The 24229-nt window shown below is 33.2% G+C and overlaps 2 protein-coding genes across 2 annotated transcripts; one reads left to right on the forward strand and one right to left on the reverse strand.

The window, feature by feature from the left end:
* Window positions 1-2581: 2581 nt before the first annotated feature.
* Window positions 2582-4954, reverse strand: PCOAH_00028210 (Phosphatidylinositol transfer protein; the record flags this gene model as incomplete). Its single annotated transcript, XM_020059626.1, has 3 exons — window positions 2582-2935; window positions 2984-3664; window positions 4073-4954. The coding sequence occupies 3 exons, from the start codon at window positions 4952-4954 to the stop codon at window positions 2582-2584; spliced, it is 1917 nt and encodes a 638-aa protein (XP_019914878.1).
* A 9379-nt stretch (window positions 4955-14333) lies between these two features.
* On the forward strand, window positions 14334-17758 carry PCOAH_00028220 (Uncharacterized protein; the record flags this gene model as incomplete). The annotated part of the gene is made up of 2 exons (XM_020059627.1): window positions 14334-14402; window positions 14660-17758. 2 exons carry the CDS (start codon window positions 14334-14336, stop codon window positions 17756-17758), a joined length of 3168 nt encoding a protein of 1055 aa, XP_019915009.1.
* Window positions 17759-24229: the final 6471 nt, after the last annotated feature.

Here is a 24229-nt window from a genome sequence, read left to right on the forward strand (position 1 = left end):
GAATTCGAACTTGTCTATGTTTATTTTACATTCCATTTCATTTTGCTATATTTATCAACGAGAAAATTTTTTTTTCAATATGTAGAAAATACACAATTGTATAAAAGGAAAAATGTCGTAGAATAAAAATGCAATTTTTGGAGGTTCAATCTTTCACAAGAAAATTATTAAATAACCTTATAATAGTACAGAATAGAAGCGCAAATATATGTATATGTGGGGCAAATACAGAACAAAATTATAATAAACAAAGGATCCTAAGGAATTAATTATTTAAGGCAAAAATTTGCAGTTACTATACTGTTACCGGAGCAAAATTTTTTTGGGTGACAATACAATTTTCAAAATTATTGAGAAATATGACTATCTCGTACAACGTGCTTCTGTTGTTATATTTACTATAACTATGATATAATTATTAAGCACTTTATAGTATATACAGCGGACATAAAAATTGAACCTGATACTTTATACCTTGAACGCTAAACCCTGAAACCCTAAACCGTGAAGTCGGTTCGCATAACTTGAACCCTATTCGCATACCCTGAACCTCAATTTTTATACTACGGACCACTACCCTTATACCCTGAACCCCGCTCCTAAACTTTGAACCCATTTTTTTTATTAGTTGTGTTGACCCCTGGTAAAGTATGTACTTTTATAGGTTGTGCAACCCATGCACATTGTTTTTCAAATATCGATGTCTTTATGTTCAGATTATGTTATGAATATATACTCTATGGTTGCGTAGTTGAATTTGGTCTGTGCCTTATTTGTACTTCGTGATTATCAGGGAGGGTTCCATAAAAATAATTCCCTAAATTGTAAGAAACATTTACCCTTCCTACGTATAGTACTGTGTAAGTTCCAGAGGAATTCTTTAAAATTCAATGGATTGGACCTCCCACATTTCTAATGGCACTATGTGCGGACCTACGGGTAGCGTAGTGTTATGCACACACCTTACAAGGCTTCCAGACTTACTAACTACGCGTAAACTATTTAATTAAAAAAAAAAAAAAAGAAAAGCGTGGGAATACGAACAGAATTATATGTAATAATAATAAAAATGCGGTAATTTAAAATAAGCAAAGAAAAATAAACAAATTTGGGCTCATAATCTTAAACTGAAAAAAAAAAAAAAAAAAAAACGAATGTACACGTGCATATCAGCGCACGCATACATATGTCTGCTTTCGTTCCTTACAAATTAATTCTTGTATTTTTACTTTGTTTTCCTTAAATTATATTTTAAAATTTTCCTTTTCAATCGTGCTTCTTTGTTTGATGAATTTTTAATTTTTTTTTCGCACCATCAATTTTATTGATTATTTTTTTTTTTTTTTTTTGTAATATTTTACGCCCTGTAATTTTGCTTTGCGCGCCTGCTGGTGCACGTTGCACTTTCTTCACGCAGCAGCGATCCCAAGGACGAAAATCCTTTTTGCCCTGTTCTGCTTCGCTGTTGCTAATTTACTGTTGCGAATTTTTACAATGCACATTTTTAACTGTGTTCACATTTTACACAGTTTGCACATTTTTAACTGCGTTCACATTTCAAACAGTTTACATTTTAACTGTGTTCACATTTTTACACAGTTTTCATTTTAACTGTGTTCACATTTTACACAGTTTACATTTTAATTGTGTTCACATTTTACACTATTTTCATTTAAACTGTGTTCACACATTTTAAACAGTTTTCATTTTAAGTGTGTTCGTCATATTTTCACAATATCATCGCCCGTAACTGCAGAGCCGGAATGGAAGCGTGCGGAAAGGAAAAAAAAAAAGTGCAAAATAAGCAAATGCTACGATTCAGTTGAACTGAAATAAAATTATGGTTTAAAATGTTTGCATATCATCAAGGCATAGCTGCCATGCCACGCACGGAAATGTATGCCTTATCGGAGGAGCGGGTTCAAAAATTAAAAATAAAAAAATAAAATAAAATAACAGAGGAAGATAAAAACGGTTAATGTGGTTTATGTGGTGAAAACAGAAGCAGAAGCAAACGCAAACGTGATGATGAATGAAACAGCAGCAACACGTAGAGACGGGAAACAGAAAGACGAGATATGAATGATCAAATAACACACACAATTAGGAACGAATACATTCCCCTCTACGCGCAACAAGAAAAAAAAATAAACGAAAAGGCATATGTATGCGGTGTAAAGGATATAGGGAATAACACAATAAAAAAAGAAAAAAAGGAAACGGAATGAAAGGATGCAGCAGATGAGAGTGATTCAATGAGAAGGATAAGGTAAGGTAAAATTTAATTAGAAAGTTGTAGGATCAAATATGAGCATATATACGAAAGGATAATTCGGATGAAGGAAATAAAGGGGGGTGGTTGCATTGCCGGCGAAGCTGCGCGCTCCCAGGGGTTCAAAAGCAAATGTACGCGCACTTATGCAAACAGTGCATAACTGTGCAATTTTACATGCCTTCCCTTCTTTCTCTTATTTTTATTAAAAAAAAAAAAAAACGCCTCACATCATTGGCAGTTAGTTCCATCAAATTAGAAGATCTTCCTTCATTTTAAGGTCCATTCAGTTCTTCTCATTTATTTCCCTTATGAGTTGTCCATATATTGAGCATACTTCTTCACACTCTTGGCAGAAAACATTTCATTGAAGTTGTTCAAAATTTCGCTTTGGAGCTGTGCATTGAGGGAGTTCGATGCGAAGTTCAGGGTAGAGTTGTTCACCTTGTAAAGGGTATTGTAAAGGTTCGTGTAAAACTCCTCTCGGCGAAACTCCTCTTGTGGATTTTGTTTCCTCTGGACATCTAGAAAGGACGTCACTGAATTAATGCTCCCTGGGGCGTTCATAGAAAACTTGTACACATTGCCTTGGTGGAAGCAGGAGTGATTCCAGTACTCATAGTACACGAATGTACATGCACACATGAAAGCAGAGAAGAGGAACTAAAAAAGGGACCTAGCGCGCTTATACATTGACATGGATGAATACACAAAGGATAGCACGGCGATGACATAAAAAAAGGAAAGGGACGTGTCACTATCATTGCGCCTCATGTCCGTTCTGTAATTGTATATATTTTCCACGTTCTGTGCGAAATGGTCCACCATTTGGTTTTCTTCCATGGCATTGTTAAGAACGTTAAACGAGCGCAAAATGGCGTCCGCATCGTTATATGGCACTGTGTGTCCGTTCTGGAACATGCACTCCTCCTCCTCCTCCTCCGTTATGAGAATATCATCCTCTATTATGAGAATATCTTCGTCCATTTTATGCACTTCCCTCAAAACTCGCCTTCTAATTTTGACATCACCAGGTGCACCGAGCGTTATATTTTTCTGTGCTTCACTTTCAACCTCCGCGAAAGCTTCCTTTTCGACGACTTCCATCACTTCTTCCTTTACTTCATGCTCCTTCACTTCATCCCCTTTTTTTTTACTCTTCTTTTTCTTCTTCTTCTCTTGCGACTTGGTGCTCTTCTTACTTCCTTCCTCCATAGACCCTTCCTTTACTTCTTCGCCTCCACTTTCCTTTTTTTCTTTCCTTTTTCCTTCACTCCTGTTTCTTTTTTTTCCTTCCTCCTTAGACCCACCTACCACCTTCGACCCTCCTTCCTTCCTTAAACCACCTTTCCCTTCCTTCGCTGATTTGTCCTCCGAGTTTTTTTCTTCTAACTCAGATGTGTTCATGTCGATGCTTACATCAAAAAGGGTTCCACCTTGGATGATGCACGGAAATTCCATATGTTCCTTTTTTATTGTTGAAGGGAAAGGACTAATGGTAATGCCTCTATCAGAAGAACCGCTGTCCATGGAGCAAGTGCTGTCCAGGGAGCAGCAGCTGCTATCCAAGGAGGAGCGGCTGCCCATGGAACTGCCAGAAATTGTGGACAGTGAATGAACACTTTCCATGAAACCGCTATCCATAGAGCAGCAACTGCTTCTGCTGCTGTTTGTTGATAGGGAAGTAACACTTCCCATGGAACTGCTGTCCATAGAACCGCTTTCCATAGAACCTCCTTCCGCAGTATCGATAGACGGGTCATTCATTTTGATTATATCCCCTTGGTCAGAATTATGAACATATTTTTCAAATGCACTACGAGTTTGTTGTTTGGCCATAAACTGTACAGCCAGGGTTGAATCGTTTTCTACATCGAGTCCAACTTCCTTCCAAAAATTTTCCAACCTTTGTTGCATTTCTTCTTCGAACATATAGATCCGTTCTTCGGTTAAATTATACCATTCATCAATCCAGCATAGTGCCTTACGATGATATTTCAACAAGTTGTTTTTAATTAGAGTAACGATCCAATCTTCTAATTTAGAACACAAAATACCAAAGTAAGGGATATCAATAGTAAACAATTTATAACATGTTATAATGACTTTGCTATTTTCAATCCAATTTTCTTCTAGTTTTCCTCTTTTTGCCTTTTCACTGTAGAAAAGGGTTGGATCTTCTTCAGCTTTGTAATCCCCCGCAGCCAGTTCATCATTTACTATATCGATGAGGATAATTTTTCTCTGTGTCAATAATTCCTCTGGAATGTTAAAAGGATTTTCCTCTGTGTTATGACCTAGATGATGCGTTGAATCTACCTGTACTCGTGCTTTTGGGAACCCCTTTGCTTCGTATACAATCTTTAAATTAGGGGTACTATTCCAATACGTTTCATCTATAAGGCAATAGTTTGGGTGCACAAAATTTTGTAACCATTTTGGGATTTTATTCACAACATTCATTCTTTTAAATGTGTAATCTACTGCTTCCCCATGTTCACCATCCAATGTGCCTTTTTTAAATAATACTATTTTTCTTACATCCCTTCTTTTATTCCTTCCCTCTCCGTGCATGGTATTGTACGTATCCTCCTGTGTCACTCTTGCCAGTAGATATTTCTGGCAGATATTGTACTCCTCCACGCTCAAAGGCATAGTCAATCTAAACTCGATTAACTTCATCTTGGGGGTCACAATTGGGTAATTTGATTCACGTGTTTGTTTATTACAAGGTTGTTATGTGGTTGTTGTGGTTGGAGTGTTGTTAGATGATTGGATTGTTTGTGGTGGTTGGATTGTTTGTTTCTATGATGGTTGGAATGGTTGTGGTGGTTGGATTGTTTGTGGTGGTTGGATTGTTTGTAGTGGTTGGATTGTTTGTAGTGGTTGGATTGTTTGTAGTGGTTGGATTGTTGTTAGATGGTTGGACTGTTTGTGGTGGTTGGGACTGTTGTTAGATGGTTGGACTGTTTGTGGTGGTTGGGACTGTTTGTGATGGTTGGGACTGTTGTTAGATGGTTGGAGTGTTTGAGGTGGTTGGGACTGTTGTTAGATGGTTGGAGTGTTTGAGGTGGTTGGGACTGTTGTTAGATGGTTGGATTGTTTGTAGTGGTTGGATGGATGGTTGTGATGGATGGTTGTGATGGTTGGACTGTTCTGATCAGTCTCAAAAAATTGGAAGTTTTTCCTTTTGTGAATAATGCTAGTATTTTTCTTTTTTTTTAACATTTTTTCTTTTTTTTTGTTTATCTCATGTTGTATTTTTTTTTTTTTTAATAACAATTTCGCGCTTATATATATCTGCGCTTTTGTAGGATTAATTTTGACTATAACTGTAAAAAAAAAAAAAAAAAAAAAAAATAATTTTGTTAAAACCGATTTTTTAATTTTGATCCGCAACGATTTATATGTTAATACGCACCATTATTTTGGATTATTTATTTTATTTTTTATTTTTTATTTTATTTTTCTTTTTCGTTCTTTTGTTCTAATATTAATGTATTTTTTTTTTTTTTCTTTAATGCTTCTTCTTTGCATATCTTCTCTTTTCCTTTTCTTTTCTTTCATTCCTTCTTTCCATATTCTTTCTTATTCCTTCTTTTTTCTTCCTTTTTTCTTTTTTTTTTTATTTCTTTTCTTCACATTTCTTTCTTCCTTTCACTTCCTTTCCTTTATTCCTTTCTTCTTTCTTCATATTTCTTTCTTCTTCCTTTCTTCCTTCTTCCTTTCTTCCTTCTTCCTTTCTTCCTTCTTCCTTTCTTCCTTCTTCCTTTCTTCCTTCTTCCTTCTTCCTTTCTTCCTTCTTCCTTTCTTCCTTCTTCCTTTCTTCCTTTCTTTTCTTTCTTTCTTACTTTCTTTCCTTCCTTTCCTTCTTTCTTTCTTTCTTTCTTTCTTTCTTTCTTTCTTTCTTTCTCTTTCTTTCTTTCTTTCTTTTTTTACTTCCTTTCTTTACTTCTTTCTTTCTCTTTCTTTCTTTCTTTCTTTCTTTCTTTTTTTACTTCCTTTCTTTACTTCTTTCCTGCCTTTCTTTCTTTCCTTCTTTATATCCTAAAACTTGTCCTTTCTTCTTTTTTTTTTTTTAAACTTTAAACCTTCTCTTTTTTACTCCCTTAAACCTTCCTTTTTCACACCTTAAGCCTTCCTTATTGCTCATTCCTTCTTTGCCCTCCTTCATTCCTCATTCCGTAGATCCTTTCTTCCTTACTCTTTTTTTTCTTTTTTCTTCTTTAAATCTTTCTTCTTTCTTAACTCTTAAACCTTTCTTCCTTACAACTTAAACCTGCCTGCGTTACAGCTCTTCTTCTTTTTTTCTTCCTTAAACCTTCTGCTTTACTTTTTAACCCGTCTTTTTTTTTTTTACATAAACCTTCTTTTCTTTTACCCTTAATCCTTCCTTTTTTAAAGTTTAAACCTTGCTTCTTTAAAGCTTAAACTTTCCTTCTTTACACTTTAAACCCTCCTTCCTTTTTAAACCTTAAACCTTCTCTTTCTTACTCCTTTAAACATTCCTTTTTCCTTCCCTCGTAAACCTTCCTTCTTTACTCCTTCCTTCCTTAGATTCTCCCTTTCCTTCCTCTTTCCTTAGACGCTCCTTCTAACCACACCCTTTTACTTCCTTCACTCCCCTTCCTTCCCTACCTTTTTTAGACCCATTCCTTCCCTCCTTAGATCCTCATTAGACCATTCGTTCCTTCCTCCTTCAACGCCTAACACCACCTTCCTTCCCGCCCCTATGTGCACTCCTGTTCACACTTTCCTCAACATATTTCCTTCTAACCTAGAAACCTTCCCTTTTTTCTTTTCTTTTTTTTTTTTTTTTTTTTTTCTTCCCTAAAGGAAGTTATCTTCCTTCCACCCGAAAACAAGGGTTCACCTTCCCCAAAACAACGGTTCCTCCCAAAAGGGTAGGTACTGTTCGTAGCGATCCGTAACGATTACTAAAATTTTTTGTAGCTATTTGTAGTAGCTTTGTAACGGTTTGTGGTTGTTCGTGGCGGTTCCTCAAGCGTTCCAATTTGTACCTAAACGTACAGTCAATAGAATACATACCATAAAAGCAACAATGGCAAAACCACTTTCCATCCACGAATATGGTGGTGGTTGACCACCTATGGAAAGTGCAACAATTAGACCGATACAACACAAAGCTAAAAAATACAACACGGAAATCGTCAATACGAGAGGTGATGACAGGAACGGTGACAGCAATGATACCCCTTTTCTTGTCCATAATCTTCTTTCTATAGCATACAACAGTTTATTAAAAAACCCTCTAGGTCGACATCCCCTGGGTTGAAAGTGCCTGGGTCGACATCCCGTAGGTCGAAATTCCCTGGGTTGGAATAACACTTCTCTTCTTCCGTTATTTACTTTTCCATTTTTTATACATGGTGTTGAATAATCATCATAATGATAGTCATCACTTCGCTCCTCAAAGAGATTATCCATGGAGGAGCTGCTGTCCATAGAACTGCATCTTGTGGACAATGAATGAACACTTTCCATAGAACCGCTGTCCATAGAGCAAGTGCTGTCCAGAGAGGAAGTGTTGTCCAAAGAGCGGTCTATTGCATCGCAACGGCGACGGTTCTTCCAAAAGGGGGGATAGGAAGCATCATCATTATCCATTTGGGGGCGTCCCTTTTTATCATTGTTACCACTTCTTGCTGCATGGAATCGGTGAAATAAATTTTTATCATTTTGATCAAAGGGGCCGCCTATTCTTTCCTTCGGTAAAGGGACGTTGTCATCGTTGTTGTCGTTTGATGTACCATCATCATCACGCAACTTGGATTTTAGTGTTTTAACACAACTTTCTTATTTTAATTGTGTTTTTACACCACCACCTAAGGTGCCTTTCTTCTGAGTTTCGATACCCTTGGACGATGTGCTTATGGCAGTCACCTAAAAAAAAAAGAGGTTGTTAGGGGTGGTGGGATTTTTTTTTTCCTTTCCTTTTCTTCTTTTCCATTTTTAATAAAAAGAATAGAAGTCAGTTATAATAATTTATGTGCGAATTCCAATAATGTAGTTCTTATTATCTTACGTAGTAGTTATATTGCCAAAGGCAAAGTAATAAACTAAATAAGAGAGCTTTCGCCGAGGGTGCCATCATTTTGTTTTGCAGTTCTTCTTTCTTTTTTTAATTTTAATTTTTTCTTTTTTAGTGCTTCTTTTTTGAGTGTGTGTGTACAAATATATATTTTTAAAAGGAAGGAAGTAGTTAAAATGTACATAATACTAATTAATGCAAGAGTTACGATAATAATTTGAAATAAAAACGACATTGTTTTTAGTTCTATTCTATACAATTTATGATGATAACATCCGTAATAATCATATTCCCTTTTATGAGAAAAAAAAAAAAAGAGAATGTTACACCCCCTCTCCCAACACTCTCCATAGTATTCCACACTTGTTTTAACGGTGTAATAAGTGTAAACTACCTACATTTTAAGTTCTGAACTTATATATATATACATATACACTCAAAATTCTGCCGTTTTTTTTTTTTAGATACAATGGTACAAGTAATAATAAAGGAAAAAAATGAATAAAAGAAAAATAAGGGAAAAGGAAAAGAAGAGGGGGGAAGAAGGGGATAAAAATGTAGGAAAAAATATATTATTATTTTTATTATTATTGGGCCCACTATTAAAAGAAAGGAATGTGTATTATAAAAAAAGTGTTGTTAGTGTGCTGATGTATATATATCTTTCATCATATAAATAGTGAATAAAATTTTTTTTCTTTTCCTGTTCCTTTTTATTTAACTTTCTTCTTTTTTTACTTCCTTTCACTTCACTTATATATTGATTTTACACACAAAAAAACTTAAATACACTTCCGTTAAATGTACGAAAAAGAAGGTGAAAAATAATAATAAAATGAAAAGGGGAACATGAAAAAATAAAAAAGGAAAAATAGAGGTAGGAATAATATTTAGAATAACATCAATGCTAGAAAGAAGGGAAAAATAATTTTTTTCGTGAAAAGTAAAAAACAAGTGCAGGGAAACCTTCCTGCAGTAGAAAATAACATTTTCATCCTATTCTATTTTATTCTAGTCTATGTTTTTTTAAGTGTGTGCTGATTATTCGATATATATATGATGTATGTTGATCTTATTTCTTTTTATTTTGTGCACCTGGCTTATTTTGTTTAGTTGATGTAGTTTTACTACTTCTTTTCTGTAGTTCTCCAATTAAAGGGTTCTTAAAAATAAATAAATAAATATATATACGTGTGTAAGTGTGCATGTACATATGTAAACACTTCTGATTGAATGATCGTTGCATCAATATGCAGCCTCCCGATGTGCATTTATTCGGCACTACACATCATGTGAAAATTCCGTATGATCCTTTTTGTACCGACTATTCATATATGACGATTTGATTAATATCCTTTGACCTTCCCCATACACGTGGAATCTTATTTAATTATGAACACATTGAGAATGAATGTATATTCAGTTCTTCCATAAGGAGTAAAAATGTAACAATTAGACTTTATCATTAGAAATGACAATTATGGCTATCCTTTAATGGAGTTCTGAATATTTATACTATAAATGCGATTCATATTGCGGATTGCATATTTTTGGTGTTTAGAATATTTGGGATTTTAATTAAGCGTATCCTCCGAGCTGTACAATGGGTTGATAAAGAAACTATGACATGATATGAATACCAAATTGGGGTTGTGAATATCAGTAAGTGTTGTTTTCACTAAATGGGCGCTTATAATGTATTTTATAATCGTACTTTGGAATTTATTACATGTTCCCTAAAGAGGATTTTCTATTTGCCCCATGTGTTATTTTCTTCTATCAACATTATCGGTTAAGCATTACATGTTTATCATTATTTGAATGATTTATTTTGGCTGAAAGTATATAGGGGACACACATAATTTAGGTTCATTTATGCCTTTATAGCAAACTAAACCATGCCACGCGTATGAACTGAATTTTTCCTACATATATGAACTTGTACATGTAAGAACAAAATGTAGGTAAAATTGATATATACCATGTAATAAGTGATTAAGCAGGGAATGAACAATATATGTATTTTTAAAAAACTAAACAGCGGGTATGAAGTGAAAATAACTGACATATGAACCCTAAACCCTGAAATAGTTTCGACCTTTATTTCCACAACATGTTATATATTAACAGAAGTGAACATTGATTCATTAGTTAGTCTAAGGGTAGAATGATGATGGTGGGAAATTACTTAATTTAGCCAAGGGTGATACGATCTAATAGGTAACCATAGAATATTATGACTTACCTTTTAGTGTAATACACAAAGAGAAGAAAATAATGTCCATAAAAGGGAAAATTTTCCATGAAAATAAAACATTCTCTCCTTTGATTATACATATGTATAGGATACTTGATTATGTGCTTATATCTAGAAGAAAGGAATTATTTACACATAGTCATTAGGTATTTTTTTGGAGTTGCATCGTGTGAACTTGCAGGCGCAAGATATTTTTAGTCCCCTTTTCTTAACCATGGATTACCAGCACAAATTGTGTTCTTAAATTTTTTTTCTAAGTCTTTCCAAAACTTCATTTAGTAGTGAACATATGACAACATTTCACATAAAGGTTAACGTAACGAAATTGTGGAAAAATGCACATTCATACATAGTCAATATCACCTATTGTGCATATATGTGTGTTGTGAATTTATTTAATTTGTATATAATTTTTATGATTAAATTGTGATCTAAGAAAAGTAGAATGAAAAGTTTTGTAGACCTGATTATTTATAATGGAATAATTTAATGATGGCTCCATTCAATTAGCATTTCATATTTTCATATAAATTTTAACGCTTTATACACTCATTGTGTATAGGGAATTTTAATTGAGCACATATTTAGAGGTCACTTTCAGGAGAGCTCCTTTCAAATATGGCCCGTAAATAATAATACATTTATTCATTAATGAAGTAAAAAATGGTAGAGTATTTCAATATTATATTCTTATAATAAGTAAAACTGTTATAATTCAGTTTTTTAATTCTGAGGCCTCTTAGGATGATTTATTACTGGAAGATGTCGATTGAAATATATCCCTAAGTTGACAATTGTGAACCCAGTAAGGTTTGGTAATACAGATGATATACTGAGTATGGTGCACCGTCTACATATGTCAAAGCACTACTAATTAGTACGATTTAATCTTAGGAGGAAAAAATATGCAACAAGAACCTACAAATCAACAAAACTGAATAATTCGCCCGATAAAGAAAATGTTATAGGATTAAATCTCATAGGAGTAGGGTCAGCTAACACGAGGCAATTACAATTTTAGAAATAGTATATAAAAAATTGTCCTTGTATCTTAATATCCTTTCTTTCCCTTATTCGAACTATTCGCTACGGTTTTAAATTTATACACGTTGATAGGAAAAAGAAATTTTCATTCATTTATTTTTTTTTTATATTTTTATGCTGTAGGACATTTTTTGAAACTATGTGAAACTTCCAGAAGGTTCATTTTTTCTGTGTTGTAATAACAGTTTAATGTTAACAACATATAGAATAGACAAGTCTACTCCCTTTTGTTTACGCGTTACACAGTTATGTGGAAGAATCAATATAAATGGAAATTATTTCTTTTTTACATCAATTTTAAATACAGGGGGAGTATGAGAACGTACAATTTTTTAATTTATGCATAAGGTTGGGCTTTTTTTTTTTTTTTATAAAATAACATAGTACGATATGCTTCAATTATATGGGTAACATGGTTGCGTTCGAGGAGAAGTGGAATTTTATATGATATTTTACAGAAAATAAACAAGTAAACAGATATTTAGGCCAGATATTTCTATAAAATCCAGGTAGAATGCTAATTTCATCCTATATATAAGAGCAAAAATGAAGAACATTCAATGTGCGAGCTTAATTTGAAACAATATTTTTTCATTTTTTTTAGAAATTCGAATTATTTTTATAACCTAAGACAAATTTTAGAGTAAAAGGACTGCGCTTTTTCAACGAGATAAGAAAAGTGGCCGAAGAAATTATTCCTATATTAGTATATCCTTGTATATATACTAAGATAGGTATAGTTGTATTCTCCTTCATTTCAGTAGTATCCATGAAATCGTGTTACATTGAATGAGTTTCTACTACTACCAGCAGGCTATTAAATTAGTGTACAAGAGGTAAGCACAGTTAATGACATTCCTTCATTTATAGAGTTTAAAAGAATTGACTATGATTTCACAAAATAATTCGATATATGTATGCTTATTCAAACAGGGTGATGATAAAATTAGATTATGCATTCAAAATGTGTTTTAAAGAATTTGCAAAAATAAAGCATTTCAAGTAGGAAAATAAAATATTTAAAACACAAAAAGATTCTGAATATAGAGGTTATAATTTTGTTTTTGGATTTTAATTTCTTTCAGTGTACAGAAATTTTGAGGACCTTATATTTTACATGAATGTGTTTATTGAAATTATCAAGAAATTTGTAATTTTTCTGTTTGTGTAAATAAGATTTTTACAAAAAGTTTAAGTTGTATATATCAGAAAAATATAAATATATACATAAAGGTACATTTTTCTTTTAGTAAGCACTTTTATTGCTATTATATAAATTATTTATCTTGGGGATTATTTTCTATTTACGAATTTATCCTAAAGTGTGAATAACAGTTAATAAATTCATAAATGAATAAGATATAAAGCTTAATTATAATTTTAAAACCAAAACAGGTGAAGACGCAGAAGGCTTTTTTTAAGGGAGGCACTGAAATATATTTGGACTTATTTTTATACCATAAAATATACATAATAAATAATGTACGTACTGTGCGCTCCATAACATTTGATATTTCGGAAGTGAAACTCTAATGCTCCTGATCTCAGAAAAAAAAACATCTTACATATATGGAAGAAAATGTATGTACCACCTATTTTTCTCATATACGCTTTCTTCACGTGAATAGCAGAGTTATATATTACGCAGAATTGGAAGAAATGCTGCGCAACAGAAAAAATTTAAAGGCCAAGTTATATCGAGAAAGCACTATTTTATGTGGATATGTTTTTTTTTTGTCTTCTTATTTTTTATGTTTTTCTAAATAAAAATAAGAATACTAAAATTTAATATATGATATTATGTTTAATGTTAAGAAAAAAAGAAAAGAAGTGCATGTATGGTATAAAAAATTTAGCTATGCATGTGAATTGTTCTCCCCATTGAAATGCTCAATATTATTTTAAACCTTGTTCTAAATAACATGCACTGGGAGGTTAGCTGGAATAGTTGAATTTATTTTATTTATTTTTTTCTGTTTTATCAGTATACAACAGTACGACATATATCATATAATTGTTCGAAAAAAAAAAAAAAAATTCACAGTGCCCTCAAGAAAAAACTTTGCAAGTGTTATTTGCTTATATTACATTATATTTTAATAATTCTAATTAGTTTCTTTATTTCGTAATTTTTAGTTCGGCTTTTTAGTAAAAAAGGATTCTGCTCCCCTTTTTTTAGTTTGTTCTTTTTTTGTTTTTTCTGTTTTCTTATAGAACTAAATTTGCAAATATATATATGTATATATATATGTTTGCGACGTGTATGGTATATTTAAGACGAAAGGTATAGAATATAATTGGAAAAGGGGGTGGGCAATTCTTACTTCTCTTGCATATATATTATAATAAAATTACGCCCTATATGAGCGGTCCAATAAAATGATATAGAATGAGCACGAACATCACTTGCACCTGTTTACAAAAAATATATACATTGTACACGTAAAGGAAGTGGTCCCCCGTAATCATGTTTTCTCTGTCCCATGAAAATATTGATTTCCTTCCCACAAAGAAACATTTGATTCTTTTATAAATATGGAAGTATATGGAGCAAGGAGCGAGGAAGGGCGTACATATTATTTGACATTATTATGAAATATGCTACTACTAGGTAAAAAGAACAGCGGTAGATACATATTAAAAAAGATGACTACCTGAAAAAAATCGCACATAACATACACCAAAAAGCAAAGAAGAGGGGGGCAAATATGTCCCACTTTGTTCCTAAAACATTCCTATGTACACTATTATTATGTGTAGTCCTAAATCCTTATAAGGTGAGGCCTAAAAAGAAGATTACATATATATACACATATGTGCATATATACATATATCGGTATATATATAAGTACATATATATATATATACATATATACATACATATATGTGTATGTATATATGTATATGTGTGTACATATATATTGTGCCTCTTTATATATAGGCATAATTTCGTCTATTCTATGCACAGAAAAGGAGGGTATATTGCCCACATACTAATCCTACCCATTATTTCCTAACCTGATTCTTTTTGTAGAGTACCTCTTCCCCAATATGTACGGAAAACAGAATAAATCATGATGTCTTGAACAGCAAATGTGGAGCATCCCTGCAGGCGCCATATGCGCCGTCGCAGGATGACCTGAGCTTGCCAGCACAATTTAATCAACAGAATGCACGTCATCAGTGTGTGGTCCAAAAATATGCAGGCAAGCAGAATTCAGTAAAATGTACGCTGGCCGAAAATGCACTCGTTAACCGAATTGTGTCGAATGAATTGAACAACTCCACCAAATTACGGAATGTAGGTTCGTACACTGAAAGCAATGTAAAAGGTGTTAGAACAAATGACTCGACGGGAAAAAAACAACAACAACAACATGGACCATACAACCCACCAAACACACCACCACAACAACAACCACATCGAGCATCGAACCCACCACCGCCGGAACCATCTACACCACCGTGGCCACCACCACGACCATTCAACTCACCAGACACACCATCACAAGAAACGGAACATCCACCACAACAGCAGGCACAACAGGGACTGCAATCACCACCCCTTACATCTACACCACGAGTACCACCGTGCATAGACGCATCGAACGGAGGTGGGAAACAGAGTCGAGTACCGTCCTTGTTAAATGAAATAAAAGAAACATTATTGATCAGACCACAAATAATTGAAGCAAAATTAAAAAACTTAGAACAAGCTTTACTAAATAATAAATTAATAACAGAATCCAAATTACAGGAAGTGAAGCAGGTCCTATCCGATAGGGAACTAATAGGAAAAAAGAAAAGGAGCGTTTTCAAAGTCTTGAATGAAAATTTTTTAAGCAATCCATCTATACGAAAATTAATGCTAAAAGAATTAGAAGACATTTTGTTAGGAAATGAATTAAACACCGAATACATTTTAAGTGTATTAAATAAAAATAAGTTTAGTAAGAGATTGGCCTATTTGCCTTTATTAAATATATTTGGAAGATTCATCATCTCCAGAAAATTAATAGATGAATCGAAATTAAAAGAATTAAAAGGGGTTTTGCTAAGTGACCAACCTATCACAGAATCGCAATTACATGAATTAAAAGTGTTGCTGGTGAATGTATTACATAATATCAATAATGCAGATAATAACGCAACATCACAAAAAAAAGTAAGTAATTATCACATCATTCGTCCTGTTCCTCCGGACGTGGATGCGTATTACTTTTCACAACGACCTTTTGATTCGGCAATCAATGTGGATGCGCGATACCCTGACCACCATTTACTGCAAAATGTGCATTCAAACAAGAATCGTAACGCCTTGTCCAGAAGGGAACCTTTCAATAGTGATGCATTTATAAGAAGGGCCAATTTGAAAGGGAGAGAAAATTTATCTCTGGAGGTAAACCGTTCCCGGAGGACAAAAAAAGATGCACACTATAAAAGAAATGTGTCGCAAAAAGCAGATTTGGTAAAAAAGAATGAACTGTTAAAAAAGAAGGTTTTGAGGGAGGCCGATTTGGTGAAAGAGAATGACCTGTTGGAAAAGAGGATCTTGAGAAAGGACCATTTGATAGGAACAAGTAATCTGAAAAGAGGTCATACCATTTTTCTCCCAAAATATGGAGACTCCATAGATGAAAATTCAGCTATAGACAGAAGAGAAATATTACAAAAAAATGAGTTAATAGAAAAAATCCATGTAAAGAAGGATATTAAGGAATTGACACCAAAGAGGAATTCGCTAGAAAAAGTTCCTGTGGAAATCACCCCAAAAGACAAATTACCACCAAAGGGCAATTCCTTGGAAAAGGTGATTCCTGTGCAAATCACCCCAAAAGACGACAAATTACCAAACAGAGAACCTCTGGTAAAAGTTCCTGTGGAAATCACCCCAAAAGACGACAAATTACCAAAGAGCGACCCTCTGGTAAAAGTTCCTGTGGAAATCACCACAAAGGACAAATTAACAAAAAGCGATGTGGCAAATAAAACGGACAAAACAGAAATCGAGCAAATCACAAAAAAAAAACAATGGACTATAGAAATACATATGAGTGAAAAAAAGCAAACAGATGCAATAATAACGAGTAAAAAGAAAAAAAAGAAAACTACTATTATAACCACGCACATGTGTGAAAGTAATAAAAAAAATGAACTCACAGACGACACCCTCGATTCTAAAAGTAAAGAAGATGATAAAAATGTGGAAGAAGAAGAAAAAGCGGTCGCTAAGAAGAAAAAATTCAAGGTAGATGTACATTTAGAAAAGAAAAGAAAGAAAAAGGGAAAACCAGTTATTAAAAAAAAAAAATGGATGATTGAAGCAATTATGAAAAATGTTGCCCCAAAGAAGGAGTTGGAAATATTAAAAGAATTACCTGTGTCCCATGTAATTGATGTGGATGTCAACGATCCGTTATACCGAACAAAAGAAGAAATTCTTTTTGAAAGTATTCTTGCGAACCCTATAAAAGAACCTAGTAGAAAAAAAAGAAGAGCTCGACTTTTAAAGAAATTGGCTATTTATGGATTAGTACCAACACTTGCTATAGGAGCAATAATAGGCTTTACAATAGGATATATTCATGTAGCGCCAGTAGATGCTATATTGGACTCTACAGCTTTAGGTATTAGAACGACTGTAAGTAACGTTGCAGAGGGTGTACCTAAAGTTGCAGCTGCAGCTGGGGGGTGTGCGGCTGAGGCAGCGAGTACAGCAATTAATACTTTTGAATTGTTTAATCCTCTTTCTTGGACAAGTACTGCACTTAAAGTTGCGGAATGTGCATTGACTAGTACAGTAACTGCGGCAGAGGTCGTTACCGAATCCGCATTTGAGGCTGCTTCCGTAGCTTCTTCATATGGTACATTATACGGCGTATTGCAATCCTTATTCCCATCATTAATAGCTGTTGGAATTGCAGTCCTCATTTTTATTCTATTCTTATATCTTGATGAAAGAGGCAAGATGGAATGGTTCCATAGGTATAGAAGAAAGTTTATGAAAAATCTGAAGAAGAAATATAATGAATTTAAGATGTCCAGAAAAATAAAAAAGAGGAGAAAGTGGTATAAAAAATTTCTATCTAAAATGGAATACATAAATGAAGAACAAAATGCATATGCTAACTGAGCGATTTGCTTAAAACATTAATATAATACGTTAGGATATATTTAACTTTTATTCACTAATTTTTTTTTTTTTTTAATTTTCCAAATTTGTTATTCGCACTTATTTTGTCAGAATAATATGTAATCACTGTAATTTGATTTCTGTTTATTAATATTACATGTGTTATAAGTGTACACATGAGAATATTAGCTTATAATTCTCATTGTTTCTGGTGATATTTAATACATATCGCATATTTGGTTAAAATTATTATTTTTCTTTAGTTTGCAAATGTGTGACAATTTAAAAATGTTTTTTTTTAGTAAAGTAGCGCACCCCCCCACACCCCTAACTATATTGAATAAGTTACTTCATCTTTTTGCATGATATGAAGTTGCACGTGTTACGTTGCTTTTGTTTTTGTCTTCGTCCGCGAAAAAATTTTCCTTGTCATATAATTTTAAATAGTTTTATTGCTAATAATTACAAACTTTAATGATCAATATATGTGAATTTAATTTTTATTTAAATTTAATATTCAATAATTATTCACACGTTGAAATAACACCGGGTGTGGGTATGTTTTGAATTAATGGAAAATGTGTAAAAGAAATATTTTGCAATTGCCAATTATGTGTGGCACGACAGCAGATATACAAGGGCAACAGGATTTTTGGGATTATTTATAAAAATTAGGAAGTGTACATTATAAGCAATAATTCAAGTGAAAAGTTCAATTCTAACATTGTTACACATATATGCTTCTTATATAGATAAAATGTGTCCGAAGTATGTTTTCAACACTTATATCATCCCTGCTGTGAGTGCTAGGACGTGTATAAGGTCTACTGATATTAATATATCAAATGTGGTGGTATATATGAATCGAATAAGATCTTATGTTATGAAGTTTAATTGATAAATTAAATACAGAAGAGAAGGAGCCTTCAAAAAATGACGCACCCTGAAAGGAACCTCAATCATCGATGAATTTTCTTTTGCAAGGTAAGGGCCTATACAAGACAGGCTAGGTCAAAACATTTCCTGTTGCGTCCATTCGTCTTTAGGAAAAAAGCTAAGTTAATCATTGATTCCTCTAACATTATGGAAATGATGTGTTATACATTAAAAAGCACATTTTTTCTTTTGTCAAATTCGTATAGCTACTGTAATTCCGGTGGGACAATTTTAGGTTTTTACTTTTACCATAGGGGATGTGCGTAAATTCAGTGGTAACATATAAGTATTTTATGTTAATATATATAATTTATATCTTCCTTGAATTGTAATTATGATGTATATATACATTACTCGTTTTACGCTGAACGGTTAATAGATTATTCCATTTGGATCGACGTTTAAAAGGGGAAAAAAAAAAAAAAGAGGAGATAGTTTGCAAGAAATGTGGAAAAATTTTTATACAGTATATAAGTATAACAGAGCAAAAATTGATCTACATAGAGTTCGTGTTGGAAGCTATGATAGGGTATCTTTTACTAAACAGTGTTTCTAATTTATTTTATTAAGAAAACACAGGAGGAAATTATTCATCATTTAAGAAAGGGACCAAATTTTCTAGTAAATGTATGACCAAATGATGTATCGCAGCGTTATCGGAAATGAGTCCTGCCTTGTACAAGCATTAGCATGGGCAAATACAAATGTAATTGGAAAGTAAGAGGAAATGTCTTTCCATTTTTTACGTTGTATGCAGAGCATTTAAATTTTACTAATTTTTCTGTTTTGTTAGCAATTTTATTTTTGAGTGATTGTTTTTAAATGAATAACTTACTATGGTCAAAAAGTTCCCCTTTTCCAATGTTTTCCTGTCAATAATGTTTCCCTTTGTGTACAGGTTATCCATAAACTCAGTTTTTAGGATTAACCTCAATTTGTCGTTATCATTATAAATTGAATATTTTAATTAATTTGTTTATATATTTTTTAGCAACTATAGAAAAAAGTTTTTCTATTTAACAAAAAACGTATGACACGTAAGAAATTATGTGTGTTGAATAAAACGAATGAATATTTAATTGTTTACAAATTTGCACATTATGTAATAATTAATTTGGGGAGCACGTCATTTCGTCTGACGTTTTGCTTTTATTATATGTGCAGTGCTTATATATATCTCATTCATTCTGTGAAAACTACCACATGGGTGTTTTAAACAGAACTTATGCGGTTGATATTTTACTGTGTAAGTAATATATGTGAACTGTGAAAATTGGAGTTTTTTTTTGGACATCTATAATTTTTTGTAGAATAATTCTTAAAAAAGAAAGAATGAATAGTATATTTTTGTAATTATAAGAAGTTATATGCGCAAGCCTTTAACTGTGGAATCTTCTTAGTGAAAGAATAAAGTACTGTGTTTTGCAGTACATAGTAATATATATGAATGAATACTTTGAATCATTTACTGAGCAATACATAAGAAATCCAAGAAATGTGCGATATTGTTCAATGCGCCTTTTAAGTAGTATTAGAAATATGTACCATTTCATAATTCCTTTTCTACAGAATCAAGGTGTGTAATAATGATTGATGTTTATTTATGAACGGGTTCTTTGGGTTTGCTCGCATCTGTTTATAATGAATGACACTGCTACTATTGTGAAGCACGCTTCCAATGGGAAATATCTTCTGATATATATTTTTCGTGAAAGTGTGAAATATTGTTTAGGAAGCTATATATACACATTACTCTGGGTTTGGGATGTGCTACATATTTTATCTCTATTCAAAATGATAAAATATTATTAACGTATGAATCATTTTTTCATTATGAAATAGAAAACCTGTGAATAAGGCGTTCAACCTGCGGAAAACAGGAATGTGCAAAATATTGAATTTAATTATTCAATTAATACACTTCTTCCAAATATTTTTTCCATGAGGTCGCTAAAATGGCAAACGTGTAAAGAAAATTTAAGGATGTAGATGCCTTTGTTTTGTTTCCTTTCATGTGGTACATGCTCTTATATAATTCCTCAATATGTACATGCAGAGCAGTATAAAAATTTATACATATGTGACAATTTCATTTTCATAAAATGTAATACACTTATATTGTTTCATTCTGTACTTCCAAAATTTCCGGGTGTTATAAGATTAGAATATTCTGTTTTACCCAAAACCTATATATTATTTAAAACGAGCATTTTTTTTTCACGGACAAAAGGAAGAAAAAGCACCGTCTTCACTGTACATTCGTTTTATTACATATGCATGTAATACCTGCTTAGGGTGTGATACTGATATGCCCACTGCAACATTTTGACAACACCTTCCCTTCGAATAAAAAAGTACCTCGGTGCGCCAAGGAAACTTACTGGCCCCCCTTAGAAGAAAGGAGTCCAGGAATATTTTTCACATAACCCGCTAGACTCGTATACCTACATATGATTATATTTTGTGCTACGCGCTCGACGCTCTTGCTACCAATTCGCAAAATGCCTTGGAAAAGGAGGGACCGCAACACCCATTTTCTTTTTCTTTTTTTTTCATTTTTTAGAACAATACAAAATATTTTTTACATTATTGGCAAGGTGCAATTTTTATTCTTTTTAAAAAAAAAAAATTTATTTTTTTTCATTCATCAGAATATATAAACACATGTACATTTACCCGCATTTTGATATATGCTCCTCTGCTAATTATTTTTCTTCGCTTTACCTGGCACGCTGTGAAATAATATACGTTAATCTGTTTCTGCGATCGCGCAATACGGTGGCCGATAACATAAGTACTAATCCGTAATCCTGGAAAGTGAATACGTAATAGGATATTTTTTTTCAATAAACAAAAAATCTTAAGGATGAATTTATCATTCATTCTTAGGGGAAGGGAAGCATTTATTTACGTGGTGCCGCCCCGTTAATTCATATAATATACACACACCACTGCAGATCATATACTTTACTAACGTATGGACTTATGATTACCATGTAGCATAATTTCAGTGTGTATAACTTTTTTTTTTCTTTTTCTTGTCTCGAAATTTTTTATTCGAATTTTTGCTAAGAGTAAAAAAGAAGAGAAGTTGCTTCCTTTCCTTAAATGTAATTTATTAAAGGAAAATTGTGTATGTAAGCATATTCTTCCTGGGGGCGAAGTATGAACTAGCGAGTCCATACGCATACAGCATGGAATTTGTTCATACTGTATATGGAGAAATAAATGATTCACATTTTGGATAATGCAAGAACAGCATTTTATGTAGTCCAATAATACATGCAGGTGAAGGTTCACCGACAAATTGGAAGGTGGCACGTGAACCATATATGAGAAGTAGTATTCATAATTTTTAACGTTAACATTATACGCTGAACGGTGCATTTAGGATGCGTCTAACATAGAAGCAAAAGTGTTGCATGAAAAATATCAGGCACCACGAGCATTGCTTCCGTGCGTGTTCCAGTATCATAAATGTAAGTACGAACAATATAAGTATCACTTTTATATTATGCATTCGCAGTACGGCAACTGTCGTTGGATTAAATATCTGAATTTCTGTTTTATAAGTATTTGCATATTAATAGCACACCGTTTCGTTCTATCAAACATTTTGTAATAAATGATCTAAATATACTTCCTTTTCATGCATATCCTCTTCCCTTTCATACACATTCTTCAAAAACACCACCACCAATATGACAAAGGATTAACATCCACAATTTGTAGCCAAATTGTGAACGCTTAAGGAACATATTTTTAAGGACAATTTCCCTAAGGAACAGGTTCTAAGTGCAGGGTTGCGGGTTCAGGGTTGATGTTCCTAAGGAAGATTTCATTTCTGAGGAAGATATTCCTTAGGAACATCCTTCCTTAGGAACAAAGTCTTGCTTTCCTAAACCCGGAATCTGAACATGGAACCCGTTCCTTAAGAAAATTATCCTGAGGAACACCTTCCTTAGGGACAAAGACATCCTCCCTAAACCCGGAAACTGAACTTGGAACATCTTCCATAGGGACAAAGTCTTCCTCCCCTAAACCCCCAATCTGAACTTAAAATCTGTTCCTTAGGAACAAAGTCTTCTTCCCCTAAATCCAAAATCTAAACTTGGAACCTGTTCCTTAAGAGCACATTCCTTAGGAAAAAAGCCTTCCACCCTAATCGCGGAATCTGAATTTTGAACTTGTTCCTTAAGAAGAAAGTCTTCTTCCCTAAACCCGGAATCTGAACATGGAACCTTTTCCTTACGAACCTCTTCCTTCGCAACAAAACATTCCTCCCTAAAACCTTAACCCTAAAGCCTGAAACCTAAAAACTCAATCCTAAACCCTGAATTCTAAAACACCAAACCCTGAAATTTAAATCCTAAATCCCCATCCCTGAAATTTAAACCCTAAATCCCCATCCCTGAAATTTAAACCCTAAATCCCGAACGATGAAATTTAAACCCTAAACCCTAAATCCTAAACCCTGAAACCCTAAACCCTAAACCCTAAACCCTAAACCATGAAACCCTGAACCCTGAAACCCTAAACCCTAAACCCTGAAACCCTAAACCCTGAAACCCTGAACCCTGAAACCCTAAACCCGAAATCCCATTTCTATACACTACACACTAAACCCGAAGTCTTATTTCTATACCCTGAAACCCTGAACACTAAACCCTAAACCCTGAAACGTAAACCGTGAAGGCTATAGCGTAAAGCCGGAACCCCACAATATGATATAATTTCCGTGTAGTGCAACTTCCCTTTTAAGGTCATTGTTGGTGACAATTTAATTTTTACCGCTTTTTATTTTTGGAATTGCATTTTTTCTATTTATATTTTAAAAATTTCTTCTAGGAAGAATATTTTTTACGTTTTACTTGTTGGCAGTTTCTATGTGCAGCAACTATTTATTTAACAATTTTTATCATAATACGCAGGGGGAAATAGAATGAGAGGGAAAGGGAGGAAAAGAGGATTCATGTTGAGGATAATTTATGTCGAGCAAATGATTTGTGCACCGCATATATGGATAAATACTGAAATATAATGCAACCGAATGTTGTATAATTTTTTTTTTATTCGGGTTATTTTTTATTTGATGGGGAAAATGTAAAATTAGTGTAGAGCAGAAATACATTTACGATGGGTGCATAGGATCCAGTTGAACAACATTAAAATGCATGCATTCTGCTGTGACAATTAATTACTTTCGGTGCGTGAGCATTTTTTTTTTCTGTTTTTATAATTTATTTTCTTTGCTAATATGTTGTTGACATTCTGTATAGAGGAATTATGTAACGGAAAATGTTGTGTTTATGTTAGTATTTTCCCGTGTGACAATAATTTTTTGTTCATAATTTCTTGCTTCCGTTTGGGTTAATTTTTTTCTCTGAACAACTTACACTGAAAAGCAACTTTTTTTTTTGTGAATTACATTTTTATATTATACGGAGGCTAGTTCATGTAATGGCACTTTCTATGGAAAAGGTTGTTCCCAATATGTGTAGGAGTATACTGCATACAGAATGCCTAATGTAAAGA

Source organism: Plasmodium coatneyi, chromosome 9 (assembly GCF_001680005.1).
Source record: "Plasmodium coatneyi strain Hackeri chromosome 9, complete sequence".
Lineage (NCBI taxonomy): Eukaryota > Apicomplexa > Aconoidasida > Haemosporida > Plasmodiidae > Plasmodium > Plasmodium coatneyi.